This window comes from Haliaeetus albicilla, chromosome 9 (genome assembly GCF_947461875.1).
Source record: "Haliaeetus albicilla chromosome 9, bHalAlb1.1, whole genome shotgun sequence".
NCBI classification, from domain to species: Eukaryota; Metazoa; Chordata; class Aves; order Accipitriformes; family Accipitridae; genus Haliaeetus; species Haliaeetus albicilla.
This window is the reverse complement of record NC_091491.1, coordinates 8,764,380-8,788,159: the sequence shown is the minus strand read 5'-3', so window position 1 is coordinate 8,788,159 and position 23,780 is coordinate 8,764,380. Positions and strand designations below refer to the sequence as shown.

General features: G+C 43.7%; 1 protein-coding gene across 7 annotated transcripts in view; it reads left to right on the top strand.

Moving 5' to 3' along the window:
- The first annotated feature begins 9,194 nt into the window (after positions 1 to 9,194).
- Positions 9,195 to 23,780, top strand: part of COL26A1 (collagen type XXVI alpha 1 chain) — a 180,615-nt gene continuing 166,029 nt past the window's right edge. For all 7 annotated transcript variants that reach the window (XM_069791433.1, XM_069791429.1, XM_069791431.1 and 4 more), the window contains exon 1: positions 9,195 to 9,615. In XM_069791433.1, the coding sequence (XP_069647534.1) occupies positions 9,464 to 9,615 (152 nt within the window). In that variant the 5' untranslated portion in view covers positions 9,195 to 9,463. The remainder of the gene's footprint in view (positions 9,616 to 23,780) is intronic.

Sequence of the window (23,780 nt, the reverse complement as noted above, 5' to 3'; positions counted from 1 at the left end):
CTGTGCTCTGCTAGAAAGCCAGCCAGCTGAACACCTGTTTTCAATGCAAAATAGTGCATCACCCTACAGCTGGGGCACTGCACTGGGTTTTTCACAACAATCTTAGAGTTAAATACTCAAGATGTGAATTGAGCCAAAAAATGTTTTGCTGTGAGCCACTTCTTTCCAGGCACACAGCAAGGCTGATAGTCTTGTCGTACCATTCCATCACATACCAAAAATCTCCTTAGTCTGGTCAAAAGCTTTTATTTCTTTTTTGGGCAACAATCAGTTTAAACATTTCATAGTATCTTGCAGACTTTATCATTTCCTTCTGCCAAAAAAAGAACAATTTATCTCTCTCTTTAGAGTACATCTCATCTTGCTTCTTTTATTTTTTTCTTCTCTTCTTTCATTATTTTTACTATTTATACCATATCATTTTTATTCCATTTCTTATTATCCTTACAATAGCCATGATATATAACAAAGCACTAAACCCTGTGTTATAAAGGGAGGCAATGAGAGATTGCCTGATGGCTCTGGTAGGTCAGGGAGTTCAACTGGATTCTTTCTGGGTGTAGACTGACAGTCCATGTATCCTTCCTGCCTGAGACCCCGTGGTGTGAGGGGTTGAGAGCCAGTGTAATCCCAGAGGATTATTTGGGGATTGGTTTTGCATCTGTAGAGAGACTGATCTCCCTTAGGCAGAACAGAAAATAGAGAGAGATGAAGAACATTTCTTGTGGTGAAAGAGAGATCTGTGTTCTATGCGAGCAGCTGGATATTTGCAAAGTACAATTTAGAAGTTCCAGTTTGGGTCATTTAGAAATGGAAGCAAGGAAGGGAAGGAAATCTGCATGCAACCTGTTCAAGAAGGTGCTCAGACTCAGCTTGTTTGACAAAACCACCCAGAGGCCCTGGAAGAGGGGTGGATTTTGGATAGCAAGCCCATTAGGTGTGGTATCCATTGGTGACGTTAGAGTATACTGTGAACACCTAAGCTAGCATTAGTGTACATGTGCATAGCCAAGAAATACTTGGATCCAATTGCCTTGCAGTGACTTTAGCCTTTAATGCTTACAATGATTCTTTCATATTTAGCACCTTACCTGCCTCTTTATTGCTTCCATGGGGGAATCTGTAAGATTCAACAGAGGAGATTAGGTAGAGAGCTAGCTAAAGAGCAAGACAGTGCCACTGAACAGTTTTGGGGTTTACTTACATGATTGCTCCCCTTAGAATGAATAGACCAAAATGTTCATAAAGGTAAATTGATAAATCTGGAGAATATTCCCTTTACATAATCCCCAGAGCTCTCAGCCTAACACACAGCTGTAGAAAAAAGACCCCAACAACTGAACAGGATGTTGGGTTGCATTATGGTAAGAATAGAGTATATATCAAAAAGGTGTTATTGTTATTACATAAAACACTGGTGAGTTCTTGTTCAGAGTGCTCTTTCCAGTACTGCTCACTCTAGCTAAGAAGGATATGATTAAAGGGATAAAGCAGGGAAAAAGAATAATACTCTGCCTTTCAGCTTTGAGTTAGAAAGCAAGACTGAAGAGCTTTGGTATTATCTTGTTTAAAAAGAGATCTTGCTGTGATTCAGTCAATGATTTTAAAATAATGAAGGGGATTAATCACATTGAAACAGACAAAGTCCATGAAAACAAGACTTAATTCGAAAAATAGGATCTTGGAAAAGAATGAAGACAGAGAAGGGAGAAGCTCACATGAATGCTTCAAGAAATATGTAATGTCAGCTACCAGTGGGGTCCTGTGAATCTAGATACACAGTGCTGTAGAGCAGAGTAAGGTGAAGATAGAACTGTAAGGAAAATACAGGCATGACATTTGGATTGTGGCTGACTGTTTACCAGTAACACAAAGAGATAGTGAAAGCCATGCCAGAGCAGGCTCAGGGAAACACCTGCAGCAAGGAGGAAACAGAAGGTCCTGCAGCCTGTGTGCTAAGGTCCAACACAGGCAAAGATGGTGCAGGAAGGCACTGACTAGCAAGAAGTTTGCATTGTGAAGAGAGATGGCTGCAGGTAAGCAGTTTGTGGAACAAGGTAGAGGAGAGAAAAGGGAGAAAGCATATGGCTGCTATTAATCCACCTTAACTGCAGACATCTAAGGTGAAAATAATGGAGGCAATTTCAGGTCTTAGCTGGGCAGAATCATGCTGCAGAGGTGGTGGTCCCTGTACAATGGCCACAGTGAGGCAATTTTCAGCTTGCAGCCCACAAACTTTTGAAGGACCATAGCCAACTTCTAGGGGGCCTGTGAAACCCAGCTAAGAAAAGCAGACTATTGTGGTAAGGCCTCATTGTCATGGCCCACAGGGAAAGTTCCTAGGAGATTTGAAAAAAATCAGTAGAAGCTGGAAAAATACAGATGGAACATACAGGTTTGCTGTGTGGAGGAAAGGGGATTCCAGTCTCTCCACTTGCATCCCTCCCAGTTCTTCTGTTCCTTGGCTCCACAGGGTGGATGGCACAACATCTGGGGTGTGCAGGAGCTGGGAAGAGGGAGCTTATTTCCATAAATCCTTTCTTATCTTTTTTGTGTGCCTTTACTTGTATATTTTGTCAGGAAGGGGATGAGCCCACTCCCTTTTATGTGACTTCCACAATACAGAAAGGGAACTCGGACTCCCATTCATGTTGGGTTGCTCAAATCAGGCAACCTGGGTCCATGGGGAAATTGAGAGAAGTAGGAGGATATCAGAGTCCAAAACTGAGACAGTCTTTGGTCTTGAAAGTCCTTGCTTCTCTGAGATTCAGAGAGAGTCTGTGACTCAGGATGGATTTTTCAAATCAGCTAAGCATTCAGATACCACTGAATCTGGATGTCCTATAGTCAGTGACTCATTGAAAATTGCAGCCTGGTAGCTCCTTCCACTGCATGTTACAAAGTACTTTGTTTTGTTGTAGAAGTTCAAGACCGTCTGTGGTCTGGAGAGTTTGTAAGTTCAATGTTTATGTCCTGTACAGCATCAAGCAAGCAGGCAGCCCTCAGTGACTGAATAATGTTTAATGAACAGTTAATGAACAGGAACGTAGTTTGAGGATACAGACACGGAGACAGACCTCCCAATGTTTTCTTTAGTGACCTCAGTGATGGAAGAAGGAGCATGCTTATTAAATCTGTAGATGAGGCAAAACTGGAACTGAATGCAAGAACACTAGAAGGCAGGATTAAAATTTCAAGTGATCTTGACAAATTGGTGATATGATCTGAATAAAATAAGATGAAACTCATTAAGGACAACTGCAGGGCACTATGCTTTGGCAGGAATAATTTTAACTAGCAAATAAAGGATGGAGGAAAGTCAGGCTAGCAGTTCTGCAGAAAAGGCAGAGAATCCCAAACTAAACATGGATTAACAATGATGTACAGATGCCAAAAAGGCAAATCTTCAGCAAGGCAGAGGTATTGCACAGATGTATAGGTTATGGGTACCATACTACGAGATAGATGTAAACCAGCTGGCAAGTCCAGAGAATACCAGAAAGGATCAGGACTATGTAATATATGACCTACAGGGAAAGTCTGAAGTTGGCATTGTTTTGCTTCTAGAAGGCAAGGAGAGGTGTTAAAACATTTTTAAAGGTACTTTGAGGAATTAGAAGTCTGTTCAAAGAGAGAAGGAATAGACTTCTACATCACAATGGAGAAAGTAAGATATTAAAAGCTTAAATTGCAACAAAACAGACTGAGGTTGGATGTTAAGAAACACTACCAGTTTAGAGCCCAAAGCATTGGAATATGTTTTCAGATGAGCATGGGGAGTTTCTGTCTTGGGGTCTTTCAGAACAACGCAGAAAAATTTGTGCCAACAATAATCAATGTATAATAGATCCTGCCTTCTAGCAGGGAGAAGGAAGAGGGATTAGATAACTCTTGCAGTCCTTTCTGGCTACTTCTGAATGTGTTTCTACGCTGGCAGGTTTGAGTGCAACAGACCTGGTGCTATTTGTGCCTTGGCTTTATCACACCTGTGTGAATTCCTGCTTTATTGCATTCTTGGTGAGTCTGATGGATCAAGGGTGTGTCCACAAACCGCCTCTGCTTGTGCAGATCAGTGCTTCAGTGCAAGTCCGGTTAGGAGAATTTTTGCCTGACATCAAAGCTGACATAAATTATTTTTCCCAGGACACAATAATGCTCAGAGTATGTGTAATTCCACCAGACGTAGGCATTGTCTTGCTGATCTCTTTAGTCATCACATTTTCCATCTGCTGAATTACGTTTCAATCTGAGTTATTTTATCCAGTGTATTACTTTATAATACACACATGGGTGCTTCACTCAGGCAAAGTTCTCACCTAAGGTCAATGAATTTTGCCAATGTCATGACTTCTGGATCATTTCTTGTGCTTCATACAATATCATAGTCTGTCATGTTTACTGTATGCTAAACTGTTTGTGTAAGTGTGACTTTTTTCAGTTCTATTCCATTTTGAGTTCAACAGTGATTGATTTATTCCAGGTCAAATTCAAGAAAATTTCACACGCTAGCTACCTCCTAGCTTAAAAACCACCACAGTCCCCTAAAGTTTTCAGTTTGGCTTAGGTTTGGTTTGACTCCCCAGTAATAGATGTGTTACAATAACCTTAATAATCTTATAATTTAATTTATAATAGAGGTCTTGAACTCTTTCTGTTACTAACCTCTTAACCATCTCTTCTAATTTTTCAAGGTTCCTTGAGTGCTTTGTTATATCACAGTGAAATAATCTAGGTGTCTTAGGAAGATAGAAGGGGTTTATCCAAATTATTTTTGGTTTTAGATGGTCTTATCAATGCCTTCATTCTGACTTCAAAAGGACACTTCATAATTCTAAAGCTCCACAAGGTTTTATCAGCTAGAACAAAGCTGCTTTTCCTTTGGTCTCGTCTTAGTATCCACATGAAAAATGCACTCACAAAATCCAAGGGATGGGCCTTTCAAAATTTGTTTGCCATGATTCTAACAACATTGTGACTCTTTTTTCAGCTAACTACTGACTTTTGTAATGCTGTAAGTGGTGCTGAACAGTTGAGATGGCATTGCAGTTCTGGAGCTGGACTTTGCTTATGATATGACAGTGCTGGTCTACCTTTTTGAGTTACCTTTCAAACTGAAAACATTGTAGAAAACAAATCCATCTTCTGCTGTATCATTCCAGTTTTTTCCTTTGCAACAGAACAAAAATCAGACTAAACTTAGAATGTTCCTTTTATTGTCTATATTTCCCCCCACTTCATTTAGTGGCTGGCTTGCATGTGGTGTATGTTTAAAGAAATTATAGATGTTTTCACAGAACAGTTCCTGATGTCTTATGTCTCAGGTATGCCCAATGGACTAGGAAGCTGCAAAACACTCCAGACCATGTGAAACACCATGTGCCCACACATGTCCAACGGATTAGCCTTCTGACATGACAGCATAAGGCTGTCACTTGCATGGAAGGTGAGCAGTGTGTAGGAGGAAGGCCCTCCAGGGACTGCTTTTTTTTGATAGCAAAGTCAATAGGGTTGGTAAATTGAAAACCTGGCCCTTGCCTCGTTATTATTTCCCCTCTGTGCTTCCATGCATTGTGGCTTTCCAGTATGCACCCTGCCTCTCCCATCTTGAACTGAATTGGTGAAATACATCCAAATAATTTATTTAGCCCTGTCCTGGTTTTGGCTGGGATAATGTTCTTTCTAGTAGTTGGTATAGTGTTATGTTTTGGGTTTAGTATGAGAATAATGTTGATAACACACTGATGTTTTCAGTTGTTGCTAAGTAGTGTTTGTACTAAGTCAAGGGTTGTTCAGCTTCTCGTGCCCAGCCAGCAAGAAGGCTGGAGGGGCACAAGAAGCTGGGAGGGGACACAGCCAGGACAGCTGACCCAAACTGGCCAAAGGGGTATTCCATACCATGCGACTTCATGTCTAGTATATAAACTGGAGGGACATGGCTGGGAGTGGGGTGGGGGGCAGATTGCTGCTCAAGAACTAACTGGGCATTGGTCAGTGAGTGGTGAGCAATTGTGTTGTGCATTACTTGTTTTTTATATTCCAATTCTTTTATTATAATTCTTGTTGATGCTGTCTTTTTTTTCTTCCTTTCTGTCCTATTAAACTGTCTTTATCTCAACCCACAAGTTTTACTTTTTTTTCTGATTCTCTCCCCCACTGGGTGGGAGTGAGCAAGTGGCTGTGTGGTGCTTAGTTGCTGGCTGAGGTTAAACCACAACAAGCCCTGATTGCCTGGGCAAATGTTTAATTAACATGCTTATGCACAGGCATAAAAACTGTAGCTTTATGTTTTGAAATATATTATGTCTGGTTTATAAGAACAGGACTGTTCAGATTTCAAGGGTTCTCTTCTCAAAGCTAGTCCCTCTGATAAATTGAATGGATTATGTTTTTGTTGGCTTTGTTACCTCCATCACTGTGTTTTCAATTTATCAACACAGTTTTGAGAAATTGTTAGAATATGTTGCACTTGTAAGCACCGGGGGGAGAAAAAAATATTCATTTATTACTGCTATTGTGTTTGATTATATTATGCATATACAAAGGACTAAAATGAAATGTCATCTTTAATTCTCCTCTTACAGTAGACAATATCACTCTTTTCTTCTCTCTTTCCAAAACTAGCTTGGAAGTTAATTCCTCATTTTCATTTAAAATCAGCCATACAGAGTAGAAGCAAGTGTGCATTAGGGACAGGGCAGAAATAATGGGAGCCTGGAGATCTGAGCTCTATTTCTGGCCTTGCCTTTAGCTCTTTGCAGTCTTGAGCAAAGCCATTTGACCTCTGGTCTCCAGTCTCTCAGTTCATGAAATAGGAAGAACATTAGCTTTCTACAGATGTCTCTAATAATTTGCCAGAATCATGTCTTGTCTAATCACCTGTGTTTAATATCTCCTAGGGTCTTGCAAAGCCAGTGAAGGCTGAAACAGCAAATTTTCCATGCAACCGAAAATAAAATGCTCTTGGACAGTTAAGACTTGAAGACTACGAAGAGCTTCTGAAGGGGCTAACCCAAGCCAGGAGAGTGGGTCAGAAAGCCACTGGTGCTGTTCAGTGCTGTTAAATACTGATAAATGATCTATCCCAGCCTGTCAGGAGAGGGAACTTGGTGTGTTTGGGACAAAAGGCTGAACCAGGCCCCCCGAGCACAGCCTGGAGCTGCAGTAAACTGCCTGGGGTGGGGGTCCAGCTGCACCCAGTTTGGCTGTGCACACACAGCTGAGAATGATCACCCAGATTAAAGGGCAGGGGAGCCTCAGAGAACTGCTTAGTGTATTGTGTGTGTTGCAACTTCTGACTGCTTTCTCAGAAGGGTGAATTTGGGGTAGTTTGTAGCCTTACTGAGAGGGGAGACCAGAGAGTAAGCCTCTTTTTTTGTTACCCTGTCAGGCTGAGCAGAGGTTTCCTGAGGACTGACTCTGAGCAAAATGGCTGAGTGGCTGAATATCCTAGGGTGAGTTGCTGGGAGCTATGTGGTTTTTTTGGGGGGGGAGAAGGGAAGAGAAGGTGTTTCCCTTGCTGAGGGTGAGGCAAGACTGGAGGGAAGGGTGCTCAGGCTGACCTGACTGAGGGCTGGGGACAGAGGGCCCTGTTATGTCCCAGCTCCAGGTACTGAGGGCTTTTTGTAAATGAATAGTGGCTGTTTCTGAGAGGGCTTGGTGGCCCAAAGCTGCTGGACCAGACCTTTTGGTCTCCCTTTGATCCCAGAGAGTGCTGATCCATTGTCTGCTCCAGCTCTGGGTCTGGGACACCCTGGGGGCAGCTGTTGGGCAACCCCAGGGAGGCTGTGCTGAGCTGCAGTGCAAACTGCACCTCTGCCTCCTTGTGTGATTTGCTCCAGTGATTAATGATGGTGGCTGTTTAAAAACCTGGTGCCTCATTTGCAGTCTAAACTTGTCTGGTTACAGGCTCCAGCCAGGGGCTATTTATCTCTGTGTGCAGGCTCTGGAGGTGGGCACCATGGGGGAAGGGGTAGGTGCTCACCCACGGGTGGGGGATGGACCTAGCCATTTTCCCAGCATCTTGCAGGGATCATTTTCCAGCTGCAGCATCTTACAGGGATTGTGTTACCCCTGAGGGGAAGAGGTCTCTGCCCTTGCAGAGCCCCATAGGGAAGCCCTGGGCCCCTTGGATACCCCAGCAAGAGACCTGCTTTCAGTAGTAAATCAGGGCTGTCTTTGGATGGCTGCACAAACAGTGAAGGTGCAGAGCAGGTATTGTGACCTTGCAGGATCTGAGGGTAAAAAAACTTAGAAAGATGGCTGTGTCATGTTAAAAATTAAATCCCTCCTTGTGGTGTTTGGTTCAGACAAGTCACTTGCCCAGTGAGCTGCAACAGCCCAGGTTCCTCCGGAGCTGGGAAGGGGACACTGAAAGGCCAGCAAATGGGGTCTGTGACGCTGTTACCAAATGGGGGATGTACAAGGGTTTTAAACACAAATTTGGCTGCTGTACAGGGAGGGAGCCTTACCGCTGGCTTCCTTGTTGGGGTACTGCCTTTGCAAATGCCCATGTCCTTCCACAACTGCAAAAACGTTCCTCCTGCCTGGGGCTGACTGTGCAATTCTCCAAGCTCAAAACCATCCTGGGTGCTAGGCAAAGGGGGTCTACACGAGGTGGTGGCAAAGGGAATGCTTACGTGTGATGCCAAAAGGAGCAGGATGCACATACTGAAGCAGAGATTACTTTTTCACTGGTTACCTTGTGAATGAAGCATCTTAAAAAAATTATTTATTTCCTACTTTATCTGTGTAACTTCTGCAGTGCGAACGTGGCAGCAGGCACCACTTTTTGGGCGTTTGGGCGGCACTGCTGAAGTGCAGTGGGTTCCCCTCAAACTGGCTCTCGGTTAATTGAGGAGATGCAGGGCCTTGTGATCTGTGTCGGGGATCTTTTGGGCTCGGGCTCCCCAGGTGTGCTCCCTGCCTGTGCCCAGAGCTGAGCCGGGGCTTCCCCCAGCTCTGCCCGGGTGGGAGCGCGCAGCCCCGGCCCGTTCCGTGCCCGTGCGGGACCGCGGCTCGCCGGCCCCGGGATCCCCGGCCGCCTTCACCGACGGGGAGCCCCTTCGCAGCGGGGTCTGCTGCGAGGCTTGGCAAGGGTTAACGCCGAAACCCCACGCCCCCTTTGACGGAGTCGGACCAACCTCGCCAAATTTGAAAAGGCATCCGGGGCTGAGTGCGCGCCCTGGGCGCAAAGAGCCGCGCTGGCCCCGGACCCCCTGCCCGGGCAGCAGCAGCCGCCGCCGGGGCTCGGCTTGCCGAGGGACGGGGCTTGCCTTTGGGAGCCGGAGCAGCGGTCCCTGTGTCCCGGGCACCCCTGCCCCGTGGTCCCCGGTCCCGGGGGCACCTCCGCGCCGTGGGATCCTGCCGTGACCCCGGCCGGGGGAGGCACGGTGGGGCCCCGCGCCTGCCGTGCCGTGTAAGAGGAAAAGTGGGGGTCGGGAGGAAAAACCCTGTTCTTGCAAAAATGCAGTTGGCTCTCTTCTTGTCCTGGTGCTGCTGCCTCCATGGATGCGCGCTAGGGACTGGCTTCCTCTATCAATTCCCAGCATCAACCCTGCAGCACAACTACCCAGAGCAGAGCTCGGGCTCGCCGGGCAGCGGCTTCGCCAGTCGCCGGTGAGTAAGACCGGGTCCGCCTCCCCGGCGAGGAGGCTGGGCTCCGCCGGTGGCTCCCGGGGGGAGCGACAGGCACGGCAAAACCGCGGGCAGCAATCCCCGCGGAGGGTGCGAGGGGCTTGCCGGACTGGGCTGCCCTCATCCTAAATGGGGTGGGGGAGGCTTCCTACCTGCCCGTAGCAGTGTTCCTCTCTGGGGCAGGGAGCGACTAGGGAATCGAGGAGCTGAGCTTTGGCAAATGAAACCCGCAAACTCTCCCCTTCTTGCCTCCCCCGGCCTGTCGGGGAGGGGAAGGTGGCTTTGCCGGGTCTGCCGGGCAGCGTGTCCCAGAGCCATAAAACCTCCTGAACCGGGACGCTGGTGATGCCGGCAGAGGGAACTGTTATAGCCCTCGGCTGCGAGGAAAAACTTGTTCAGCTCAACAAAAGAAAGACCTTAATTACAGATCTCTGTTCAAGAGCTGCAGCTTTCAAATAGCTGTTTAAAACCAAACCTCCCACTCTTCTCCTCTTCCCCCCCATCCCAAACCAATTTGTTATAAACTTAATGTAAATCGGTTTTGATTTACTGTATCTTGCTGCTTCAATAGAGCAAACAATTTAGGCTTCTCCCCCTCCCCTCTGTTTTCTCTGGGTATTTCTCTAGAGGTGAAACAGCTGTTCAGATGAATGAGCCGCACTGTATAAAGCGAGAGGGTGGCTTAACCTGATTCCAGTTGTTCTTGAATTTCACTGGGGTTTTTTTTCTGCAATTCCCTTAAGTGGGGACTTGGGAATTTAATATTCAGGGCTCGTCCATCCTGTCTCTACCTCTTTTCCTCCTCCCCTTGCTAATACCTAGTATGCGTGAGTTGCGCTGCTGTGGAGGAGGGTTTATGTTAGAACCACTTATTTGGGCTAGGAATTGGGATAAGGCATCTACACAGCAGATTTACATCAGCACGTCACAGAAGTACAAGAGTGGGCGCTAGTCTTGTGCCTTGCACAGTTCTCGCATATGGTGCATATTTCATCTCCAAGTGGGGGTGGTTTTGTTTGCTGGCCTGTCAAACAGGCCTCAGTCTGTAGGGGGTGTGATGTTAAACTACAGTAACTGTCAAACGGTTTGAAACAGCAGAAAATTATAGGAGAGTAATGGGATAAACCTATCCCAGCTGGATCTGTTCCAAGGTACCCCCTTCCCAAAGAGTGAGCTGCAATGAGAACCACATGTCATTTGTCTTACATATCTATTAGCCTGCAGATCTTTGTTCAGAGCTACCACACTTACATGACTGTGGACTGTATCTTTGCTCACCAAAGACCTTCCCCAATTCACACTCTTGCATGATTTTCCCATGCCTCGGTTGTTTGGATAGCTGATGCTTTGTCAGGGGAATGCATCCCTCTCCAAGTCTATAAAGTGTTGTATAAAATCATCTAAAGCTGATTTAAACAATGATGTTGGGAAAGCTGGTAGATTTTTTTTTTTTTTTTTTTTTGTCCAGTGGAACTCTGCCATGTGAGAATCTCCTATTCTAGTTTAAAGCAGAGGGGAAAATAAAAATTGAAGGGAGGAAAAAATCACTGGTGGATGTTTTGAAATAAAAATTCAAGTCCTTAGTCAAATATCATGCATTGAAGAAATCTTTGTATGTTTTAATTTCCCCTTGAGTGTGGAGTTTTGTTGTTGGCAAATGTCTAACAGCTTCACTTTCTGATGGGAAAATCTGTGTGGGAAAACTTTACCCAGCCACAATGTTGGACCTTTGGGGGGAGCCTCCTGCAGGGTGCAGCTTCAGGTTGGGATAGCTGTGCTTTTCTGGATTTAATATGGTGCTGGATAAGAATGAGGCTTTTTGCTCTAAAGTCTGACATTGATCTATGTGGGTATGAAGGCTTTTTTCAGGGGACTGAATCAGGCTGGTATAAACTGTTGTTTACGTTGTTCAGTGTCCCTTTTGCCATCTAAACAGGGGATCTTAGTAGCACTTGAATTATGTGAAGCAATAGCAGCTCCATCACAGCAGAGATTGCTGGCCTCTGTCCTGAAGAGGCTATGGAGGATACAAGGTGGTGGGTAGGTGATTACTATTAATGATACTACATGGCCATTCCTACCTTCTCTTCTGCAACCTGCCCAGTGAGTGCTTTGTCCAGTGATTTCTGGCACTTTTCCTGGGTAATCACAGCCAAGTATAAGCAGGCCAGAGCCTTGAAAGTTATTGCAGCAGCTCCAGGTTTTGGTATGTTGCAGCCCATACCGTTGCCATGCTCTACAGCTGATGTGTTTCCTTGATGCAAGACACACCATGTTTCTGCAGTTGTCTTTTCCTGTCCTTGGTCAGCAAGTGAAGACATGATTGAGCTGTTTGGGTATCTGCTACCAATTTTTTTAAAATTAGCTTGTCATAAAAGTTGTATTTCTCCAAGGAGGGGGAGAAAAAAAAGTTGATGCAATCTTTTGTCTTCCACCTAGAAAACCATTCAAAACTCAATAGCTGATAGAGTCTGTGGTATCTAGGTTGCAGGCTGTCTCAGAGATGGGCTTCTGAGGCTCTGAGGACTGCTGAACATTTTTTTTTTTTGCCAGAAAACTAAGGCCCTGGGCAGTGTAAAAAGCTTGGGGGGTGGTGGTGGAGGGAGATTTGGAGGAAAAAAAATTATTCACATCCTTCAAAATTAAATTGTGGAATACTTGTTCTGGTGGAATGTTGCTTGCTTTGTTTCCTTTTTTAAAATGAAAATTCTAGCTTCTGGTTGGCTTCAGTCGACAGATCCTAGTTATTAGACCAAAGACTACCTTTGCATGTGCTTGAATTGCTTTGAACTTCTGTGGGGGATATTCAAGTAATAATGACTGAAATACAAGCAGCAGTGTTTGTTGGCATAGTATAGATTGCTGCAGCCTCACTATTTTGTTTGAATTTCACATTCAGTGTGTGCATTTCTAACTTGCTACTGTGTTAAGGCAATGAGAATGGAAGTGGGACTTACCCAAAGCTTAAGAATGGAGGGGCTGTCTGCCAAGCAGAAACTGTTGTCCTCCAGACTTGGACATGAGAAGCTTTGCTAACTGGGTTAAGGGAAGCTTATTCCCATGCTGGAAGTAGCTTGATTCTCAACAAATGCCTGTATCTGTGTTAGTTGTCTTTGGAATTGGTGTTCTCCCAGCTTGACTTCTCATCCTATTTTCCTGCAGTTTCAAATTAGTCGTGCATCAAGTCCTTGTGAACTCGAGTGTGGGAGTTAGAAACTTTTGAAGCTAGATGCAGTGCTTAGACTGGAAACCTCTTTGGATGTGAGGTGGAGGCAGCCAAAAGAAAACCCCCAAATGTGAACTGGAAAGCAATGTAGGATGATAACTCTTTCTTACTGCTAGCTTTTCAGTAGCATCACAAAAGTTAGCTGGGGTGGATGCAAAGTCTGACCGTGATAGACCTTCAAAACACTTACACTTCAGCCTAAAACTTTCTTCCTGTGAATGAACCACAATTTTACAAATAACAGGACCGTCCGAGTAGGTGTTCTTATCCAGACTATACTGGTAATTACAAATCAGTACTTGTTTTGGTCACATAGTAATTCCTAGTGCTTGCTACAGCAGTGATGTTTCTTGAGGATGGATATGGAGAGGAAATTAATATCGGTCAATTGAAATCTGTAAGTGCAACCTCCGATTGCTAGAGGCAGTGGTTTCAACATGAAAGGCCAGACCACATATGTGCCTCAGAGCACAGCCCAGGAGAGCGAGACCTGGGTTCTGGTTGTGCTTCTACCAATGGTTTACTCTGTGTCAGAGGGCAAATCACTTTTTCAGTGGAACAATTAAATATGCTCTGTGTGCTGCTTTGACATGGGGAAGATATTTAAACTGACATCAGCTTTCCTGTACTATAGCTTGTCTGTCTTTCCCCCCCTGAAAATCCTGAAGTGGTGATGCTTGAAATATGTTGTCCATTATTCCTTGAGGCTAGCAGTCTCCTGATAGGTCACTTGAATGGCTGGCTTTCAAGACCAAGATGTCGGGGTGGACCTGTTATAGGTAGATCTGTTCTTTTCAAAGTAGCTGCCTGTATTGTGCCTGGTCCTACAGTTACACATTTGCTAGGATGGAATTGCCCCTCCCCAGCCCCATTTGAAGGACTGCACGCAACTGTACTGTAATGTAACAACCTCCAGCCTCTTAGGTGAGGTTTTAGTGGCTTTAAGTAAGTGTGGGTCTCTTTATGTGTTAGAAGCCTGTTCTTAATATTAAAAGGTGATCTATAAATTGGTATCCTGATTTATGCAGTCTGTCAGAGTGCTTTCAGAACATGTATCTGGAGTTTTCCTGATGGTTGTCTGTTAATTCTCTCTTTACCAGAGAAAGATGATTTGAACCTGATTTCAGCCCCAAATTCTGAACCTCTTGTGGCTCTTAAGTGGGTGTGGAATATAAAACTATACATATTGGAGAAATGTGGTTCTTTTTCCTTTTACTGACAGGATCTTGCTTTCTGAGTCATTCCCTCCATCACCTAATACTCTGTTCATTGCCTGAGGTATCTGGTTTTCTATCGTTTGCTATGGACTGTGTGAGGATGTCAAGCAAACAAACTGGGATTTGTGTCACGCTGAGTCCTCTGCACTAATTCCCCTTTGAAGTGCCCTACCCAGGTAACCAAGAGGTCAGAAGGTCTTAAGCTCATCACCAAACCCTTGAACTATCCGATATTTGTTTCCTGGACTCTGCAGCCATATGATCTTCATCTGACTTCTGGGGTTCAGTGCTGTAACTTCACAATGCAATTAACAGCGAAGCCAATGGTAGTGTAAGGACCTAGCAACACTGGAATGGCTTTGAAATACCAGACGTGATTGTAGTTACTGCAGTCAATTGTATTCATTTAGGAAATCTCCTACAGTCTTGCCTTTCCAGCTGCTTGTGTGAATCATTTCCTCTCATGTAGGTTTCATTTACCAGCTCTAGGAATAAAAAGGGAGCAGAGAGGAAAAGCGATGGGTGGCAGTGAACTTGTGCTCCTCTTGGATAAATTAACAAATGTGTCTCTTTCAATAACGCTTATTTGTTCATTTTCTCAAAGCTGGCCTTGTTAGTGTGCTAAAATCCTAGTTGAAACACATCAGGTTAGAAACTTCACAGCTTTGCTTGAGGGGAGCGATTCTGTGATGCTTGCATCATAGAATATTTACTCGCATCTTTGTTTTATTGGGCTGTGTCTTGATAAAGGGGGAAAAATGAAGAATGACTTCGAGGTAACAATGAAAGACAGAAAGCATGGAGTGCTTTAGGTCAGCTGGATTAGAATACTGGGTGAGTTACTTATGCTGTCCTGCATTAGACCTCTAGCATGTCTGGAAACATTATTGTTTTGTAAAGCATAGACTACCTCTCCTGTAGGGTAATACTAAAATTCATCCGACCTCATTTCTGCAATACACTCAGAGCTCTCAAATCACTTTTAATTAGAGAGATGTAGACAGTGCTTAAATTTACTTTCACTGAGGCATAATGTTTATTTTGAGGCTTTGAGCATAAAGCTAGCCTGTGCCAACTTAGATATCACAAAGACTCTATTAAGGATCATAGCTGCAAAAGTTAAAAAAAAGCATAATGCTACTAATTGGGTTAATGTCCTGCAATTTTTCAACTTTTTATATAGTTGAATAATACTAAAGCTCCTGCTTAGTGTATTTATGCACAATGTGGCACTGATCTGAATTAGTCCTTAATACTGCCACAGAAAGGAACAAGGGTGAGAACTGTGATATTGTTCCTTATTGGTTTTGTTCCTTATCTTCTTTTTGGAAAGAAACAATTATTTGTTGACTTCCAATTTATTGCATGGAATAAAATCATTTAGATGTTTTGGCTGTTTTTGACAAGTTTAATGTTTTCCTCCTCCTGAAAATGAACAGATGTATAAGTAAAGAGTGTGCTTGGGTGAAAGTGTTGCCTATAATATTTAGGCCTGGCTATTTGAATATAGTTGAATCTTTTTGAGAGGACCAACAAATAGGAAGCTATTTCACTTTTGAGAGTCCTTTTCAGCTTCCAAAGAAGGGAAATCATAGCTCTGGCAAAGAAAAAAACCTCTCCTATCTCTTGAGAAATGAGTTTCACCCAGAGGCCCATACAATGGATGCTACTGAGACAAACACTGAAGGCAGCTTCACAATGTTTCATGTTTGGGACTGATCAGTCTCCTCTTCTATATCTATGTGGTTTATTTGGAAAAGAGAATCTGCCACCTTAAAATCATAGTAGTTGATTTTGAAACCTCTTTGAAGCTGAAAAGAGAAGGTGTCTCTGAGCTTCTCTTATGTAGGACTCTTCCCTTTACTTCTCTGTGGTCTGCTGTGTGTCTCATGTCTGTTCTGTGAGAGCTGAGTAAGGCTGTCATTATGTAGTCGCCTCCCTTTGTGCTGAGCAAACAAACCATCTGTCAAAACTTTAAAGCTAATGTGAGGTACCACTGTATAGAAATGCACCTAGTCATGTCCAATCTTGACATCAGGTTATGTAGTTAGATGTCTTTTTAATCAGTTCCAACTTTTTCTGCCCCTAGGAACTGGGTGGAAGTGATATTCTTTGCAGTATTTGCACTAGATATAGGCAAGTGTTTGCTCAGAGCATCTCAGAAATGCCAGTGCAATGAAATCATGAGGCAAGGGAATATCGCCCTGGACGTGGTCGTGTAACTGAGTTGTACTGAGTCTGCTGAGTTAAGAACAGGTCAGGTCGTGTTTCTTCTGGGTGCCATGTTGTCCCCTGTCGTGTCCCGTCCCCCCTGTCCCCCGCCCCCTTTATTTTTTGGTGTATGCGCACTCTAGAGGGGAGTTAGTTTTGACTTTGCAAATGGACAAGACTGTTGATTTCTGCTTTCCACTTCTCAGTGGAATAAAAAGGCCAAGTACATGTGGTGGGAAGAGAGTGCCTTGTAAATGTAGTGCAGGCAAAGATGTTTTATGAGAGATACCTGTTTCATATGAGGAGAGTTTTGGGGTTGGACCCTGCAGAAGTGAGTGCAGCAAATGTGATGGCAGGACCCGAGTACTAAGGTTACTGTTCTGCTCTGTGTGAGAAAGTGGAATAGGATGCTCTTTACCCTGTGCATATTGGATGTTAGAGCTGTTTAGGACTAAGAAAAGGCAGCAGCATAGGTGCTAAATGAGCTAAATACTCCTTTTGCCCTGTTGTGATGACCTTGTTGAGATGGAGTTGCTCAGTTAAGGCACTGCACAAAAACTTCCCTTCTGTCCTTGGCTTGTTTTATGCCTGGGGTCAATCAACATCTGCTTTTTCCCCACAGGACTTCACTTATTTAGCCGTTCAAAAGCGTGGTGCTGGGACCTCTCAGTTTGGTTTGAAATGCTTCTTCTCATCGCGAAAAGGCTTGGGGCAGATGGGCTGCTGCGGCTGTTCGGATGACATAACGTCTCTGTGCTGAGTCTCCCATTGGCCTGGTGCTGCGGTGCTTGGTGGGGTGTGGTAGCCCTGAACGGAAGGGCAGACATTTCTTTTTTGCTGTGTGCTGCTTAGCCCTTATTAAATTCAGATGTTTCTAACCCCTTCCTCCAGGCTCTCATTATTGCTGTAAACACAGCAGAGCACAGGGAGCTTTTTCAAATACTCATTTGAGGCAGCAATGGGTGACAGCTCTACCAACAGCTCTCCAGTGTGCCTGTGTGTGAAAGGAGAGTTGACATGAATTTAACACACCAACCCAAGGGAGGTTCTGCTTGTGTTTTCCCTAAAGAAAAAGGTGGCATTTGCCTTTTTTTTTTTTTTTTTTTAATCTGATGCCACTTCTCTTTATCCTGTCTCAGGTTGCTTGGCTTCCTGGCTTTTTTGCCTGATTCCCTCTTCTGCTTCCCCAGAACTGGTCTGGTTTCTGCTACCCTGCTCAATGTGGGCTGTCTAGCTGCTTGTCTCATCACTGTATCTTGTGCAAACTTTGACTTGTCTGCATTTTCAGGTGGCAGTGAAAGTGATACCAGCTAAAATAAGGTTTCTGTTGCTGTGCTAGGATGACTAAAAAAGGCTCTCCTAGAAGAAAACACCTGGATCTGGCTGTTGGCAGCTGCATATCTCATCTGTACCTGTTCCACATGTACTGTGTGGCTCTGACAAAGTTATTTTTCAGCTTTTTGTGAAGGGAGAAAGGAGGAGAGATTGCCATGGTAACAGGATCTTAGATGCTTCCTACCTATATAACCCATGCTTCATACAGTGCGAGCTACCATACCCCCTTGCAGGGGAATTTATGAATCCTTGGTATCTCTAAATGTAAGCCATTAACTTTGAGGTGTAACCAGGCTATTTATAAACTTCTTAGACACAGTTCTCCAAGGAGTATATCTTTTGCAAATCTACTTATGAGTCTCAAATATCTGTCTGTTTGATATCATGCTTTTTTGAGCTGAGAAATTCTTGGCCCAGTGAGGTATCAGAGCCGCTTTGTGCGTGGCATCTGACTTGGTAAAAGCTATGTTCCTGCAAGATCCCTGAAGATCTCTGTAAGATCATCTGTATGACTTGTTCTCATGACATTTTTGCATCTGACTCTAGTCCTGTGTGCCTTGTTGTAAATTGAGCTAAAGATCCTGGTTCTGAACTGTCAGGAGCCAAGTCAGATGTTAGGAAGATCATTGCCATTTTGATGCTGTATTTAGTCACTGGATGCTAGATTTCCTTTTTGGAAATCTAGGCTATCCTAAGACATTTGAAGATGAGCTACCCTGTTGCAAGGTTCTTGAAACCTGGTCCCTTGAATCTCTGGCTTGGTTTAAATTGCCCTTCAAGAGCTTCTGACGCATGGGAGGTACAGAGAGCTTCTCTCATTTGGTACTCTACATCCCCAAGAAAACACTGATTTTTAATTAGTGGTCATTGTAGCTTTGAGGTGAACTTTTTGTGCTGCTTTTAATGAACTTAAAGCTAAAATGGCAGCGATCCTGAAAACTGAGCTGTCAGCTTGTGTCTGTCACTGGCACTAGCAGTATGGGACAGAGAAAATCTGATATGCTTAAGCTTCGGTATTTCAACATGGCAAACCCAACTAACCTAAACACTGAGGGGAGAGCCACATTCTTTGCTATGCCTAATCTCTGTATTTTGTTAAACATGCATTCCTGCCAGAACTTTATTGGACAGAACAATAGTGACCAGCTGGGCAAGTGACCCTGGCTTTTCTGGTTGGCAGAGGAATTCAGCATCTGAGGAGTTCAGATTCTCATGTGCAGCTTAAAGTGATCTGGATTTAGTTGCTTTTAATTATCAGCTGGCTGATTCATAAGGCTTTGTTTTCCACCCTCTTTCACAAGAAAAAGACCATTCACTTAAATGTTTAGTGTATATTCTGTAGAGCAGCACAAAGTCTGGGAACTGAGACTTGCAAGTTCTCTCTCTCCCTTTTCTTTCCCTTAAATAAAATGGGAATAGTAATACTTCCCTTCACGTAAGGGAAGGCTCTGGGGAGTATTTCATGAGGGTGTGGTTAGATCTTAGAGGGAAAGCTGCAAAATCCAAAGTATTGTATATGAATATATGGAGAAGTTTATAATAAATCTATGAATTATAATACTTGGCACTTGTATAAACTTCCACTCTTACAGAATAGAGGTCGTTGTGCTCCCTGTTTACTGCACCTCTCTGAGCCTGGATGACTGAAATTACTCTTTGGGATTTAGTCTTTGCCTGATCTTTGCAGAGAAGGATTTAGTTTGGAGGGCAATCTGAGATGTGGGAGAGGGAGATGCTGAGCAGGGCAGGCTGGATTGAACGGCAGCAGAGGGTTGGGTGATGGCACAGGCTGTGGTGCTTTCCTTTCCCCAACTACAATGAAAGGTTTGTGGGAGGCTGAATGTGTAACATACCTATAGAAGCAGCACTGACCGATGTGGTCAGTGCAAAAATGCCTGCAACAACTGGTGCTAGCAAGCAGTACCAGCCTTTGCACAAAGGCAGGTCTGGGCTGCGATGCTGCAAACTTTCTCTGTTCCCATGCAGCGTCTGAAGTGTAGCTGAGAGCAAAAAGGCAAATTGGCTCTGTAGGATGTTACAGCACTTGGCTTAATGCTGCTGTAAATCAGCGTAACCTGCAGCAAAATATATAGTCTCCCTGCAGTGTATTTCAGGATACAGCACTGAGCCAAATGGTTTAAACTATCGCACAGTAAAATGCTGTCTCTTGGGCCACTGTTACTGGAAGTCACTAATGTATATCACAAATGATACAAAAATTTTGGATTGCAAAGTTGTAGGAATTCTTAGGCTGTAGGCCTGCGGATAAGCTTTGAATGAGTGTGCATTGCAAGCAGAAAAAATAGGATCCCATTTTGCCAAGCACTAGAAAAATACTTGAGTCCTGATAGTGCAATTAAAAGCCTGCTAAAACCCTTTCAAGAGCTCTGCAACCAAACCCATTGGAAATTTATTGCAAGGACCTCAGCAACATATTCGTTTTCTTGGGTAATGTCCTTTGAAACAACCAAGCTCTCTAATTATGTCTGTCAGGCCCTGCCAAGCGATTATGGGTGTCGGAACTAGAAGGTTTTCAAAGCAGCTTCTACAAATAACTATAGAATTTTGCTGAAAGTAAAGTTTCAGCTCCTAGGTAGCTTTTGGAGGAGTTGCTCCATAACCTTTGGGAAAACAAAGGGTGAAGCTGTATCTGTCTACACTGGATGGGAAGAGAAGGGAGAAGTGGGAATGTGGAAATGATAAGAATTGTCACAACTTGTCTTTTGAGCTGAATGCAACTAGAAACTAGATATGTTTGTATTGGACACTTCAGCTGGTGTCCTGTTTGAGCCTGGGAGTTGCCTTGTGCTACCCACGTCTGGGTTATTGATTTGTATCTGAGCATCTCTGTGGCCTATAGAGGCAAGGCTCACTTTGCAGGGCACTTCCATGAGTTCTGATGTGTGTGGTTGTGGTTTGTTGTTGTTGTTTGGTTTTTTTGTGTTTTTTTTTCTTTTTCTTTTTTTTAAAGAAAAAAAACCAAACCAAAACCAACCAAAAACCCACCCAACCAAAAAAACCCTGACAAAACCCACACCAAACCCCATGCAAGCATTTGACTGGAATTGCACGCTCCCCACATGGCTTGTGGCTCAGATATTGCCAGTAATAATTGAATAAGTGAATAGGCTGTTCCCATGGGCATATTGACAGCAAGGGGAAACAGCTCAATAGTTGTTCTGTCACTCCATGCTCTGTGGTTCAACCAACCTTCTTGATTTTGTGTATGTGAGAGTGGTTTCAACTGAAACTCATACCAGTTTTTTTCTGCTGCAAGGAGTATGTGACACGAGTCTGTCACAGCCATTTAATTTGACATTCAGCACTGATGTGTTCAGTGACTTGGCTGGTGTATGGCATTGCTATATACTTTCTTATAAATGCGACAAGCGAGCACTGTTGTGATGGCTGCTGCTGTCTTTGCTTGCAGGGTGGCTGTATTTGACATCATCCTTTGCTGAGACACTGCATGTAAAATTTTCTCCAAGCTGCACTGAAAGGTGTAAAGGAAAACACTTGTGTGTGTGTACGAGGAAGAAAAAGCACAAGCAAGTTTTAGCTGTGGTGTGTGAAGACTGTTTGCATATATACTTAGCATAATAATAAACCGTAGACTGTTACTGAGCAGCCATGTGTCATTCGCAGGTTTACTGGTTTGCCCACAGTAAGTAAAGCAACAGTATGCTGTTCTTCCCAAACTACAAAAAAGGTAGCAGAAATACAGAATAACTGTCATCCATCAATAAAATTCAGGTCATAACTGCTTGTTTTAATCAAACTTTTATCTTCCATGTTCTTCTTTGTATCACTCTTTATCCTCTGAATGTTCTGTTTTTGAAGAAATCTGTGTAAATAGGAGGAAAAAAAAAAGGTCATCTGTCTTTAATGGCTTTGCCTTGAATTTGCCACAAGCTTTTGCAAGCAGTATGTGTCTAAAATGGGATGTGAGTGTATCTAGTGTCAGTCACTGCTTCTTTGCCTGCATAGATGAGGCTCTTCTCACCAATAACTCTAGATGTTCCCATTCCCAGCAGAAAGGCGAGGGATGCCTGTGAATCCTTTGCTTTAGGAGGTTGGATCATTTGTGTGCAGGAGTTTGCATCCTTACCAAATTTGTAGTTAAAATGCTTTTGCAGAGTTTTCTACTTTGCCTTGATGAAGACAGCTAGGTTGCCCTGCCCTTTTGCATTGGCAGGTAAGTTTAAACTTCAACAACAACCAAAAAACCCTACAAACCCCCATCTAATGGAGTTTGCCATGCTTATAATTCCCCACAGAACAGGGCAGGAATTTTTCTGGCCAAATGTCTGTATCTCTCTTTTGGACCTCCTGCTGTCCCCTCTCTCTTGCTCAGTGCTGATTTCTCTCTATCCGGTTTCCCACGTGTGTACTCGGGAATGTTTCAAGGCAGTGTTATCATTCCTAAGGAATCTACTGTGCGTGCACAGGCTACGGAGGGGTTTTTTCGGCTGTTATTACTTGGCCAAATCAAACCCATTTTCCACCTGGATACTGAAATGTAGATCCCCTCCCTCAAGACCATCTCCCTTCCAAATAGAGGCTTCCAAAGCACCGAGGCACTAAAGCGGTTTCTTAGATTGCTCAAGAATTTTTTAATAATAGAGAAAGGTGTTAGTATTTCTGTTCACAAGAGAAAGGCTTTCTGTTTTTGAGATATTTTTTTTTTCTAATGAACAAACTGGATTGCAGCAAGGTTTAAAAGGAGAATACAAGTAATTGTTCTTGGCTAGAAATGAGGTATGGAGACTGCTTCCAAAACCAGTGAAATCTTAGTAAGATGTGTTAAAAGCAGAAGAACCTTTTAAACTGAAAATAGGTAGTTAGAGCACTTAGTTTCTACGTGTCTTCATACAGTCTATCTATAAAGAGATATCGAAGTGCAGTGGGTTTTGTGTGATTGAAATGTATACCATCTGCTTAAGAGTTAGTTTAAAACTTGATGAGGCAATACAGAGTGTTCACTAGCAGGGGTTTGGGACTACTGTGTGCAGAAGAGCTGATCTACAGCAAATGCTATGTAGTTACTTTTTATGGCATTGGAGAGATGCAGTCGGCAGAGTGTAAGAGTGGGAGTCTGGAGAAAGGTGAAAAGGAGGTTGCTGGTATAGCAGATTATTGTGTGCCTGTAACTACTGCATCCAAGCTGTGTTATATTCGCATGGAGCTTTGAATGAGGCTTTCACTTTGTGCAAAGGAAGCACTTTGAAAGGGCTCATGCCCGGCAACTGGGAAGTGTTTTAGGGCAATTCATTACTGCATTTAGATGGGCGCTGGGAATGACTGGCTTGAGAAGGCGGCAAGGAAGGGAAAGATGTGATCACCTAACCATCCATGGGTGTGGACGTGTGTTTGTAAAGGGTATTGCTAATTCACTACACTAAAGATTATTTTTTTAGAGTTTTAGGCTGTGCAAGTAGGAATTTATTAACCTTAAAGCTATTGAGACATCCTCCTGCCTTAGCTCACAGTCTCTGATCTCTCTCCCAACATGCACTTGAATCAAAACTGATGGTTGTAAAGGACAAACTCAGCTCTCTGATCACACAACAGATCTCAGTTTTGATGTTCCTACTTCCCTACACATGAAATTCCCATGGGTGTGACTGGAACAATAGGATTATTTTCCAAATTATTTTTTATTGTAGTAACGCCCAGGACAGCCTTGTGCCAGACATGGCAGACATGGAATAAAAAGTTTTCAATTTAAATGGCAAATTAACACACAGGGTTTGGGTTTTGTTTTTCAGACTGATTAACGCTTTGAATACCCAGGCAGAGAGGTTTTGTGAAGCTTTGTTTTTATCGAAGTGGGGCCTCGCATGGCTCATCTTAGGGATCTCTGAGCTGGGCAAACAAAAGACAACCTGCTTTATCTACTCCATGCAACACAGCCTGGTATTCAGAATGACCTGGCATATCAGTGGAGCAGTTACTGGAGAAAAGTTTTGCTTTGCTCTTGGAGTACAGGCATGTTAGCAGGGTACAGCTGTCCCCCAAAAATCTTCCTTGAGCACCAGCAGTAGTCCTGTCTCAGGCTTAATGCAAATGCTGGCTTAGGGGTACCTGAACTTCAGTTGCCTCACTGAACACAACTGGCTAAGCTGACAAATCAAGAAAGGAAAAGAGGAATTGTTGAT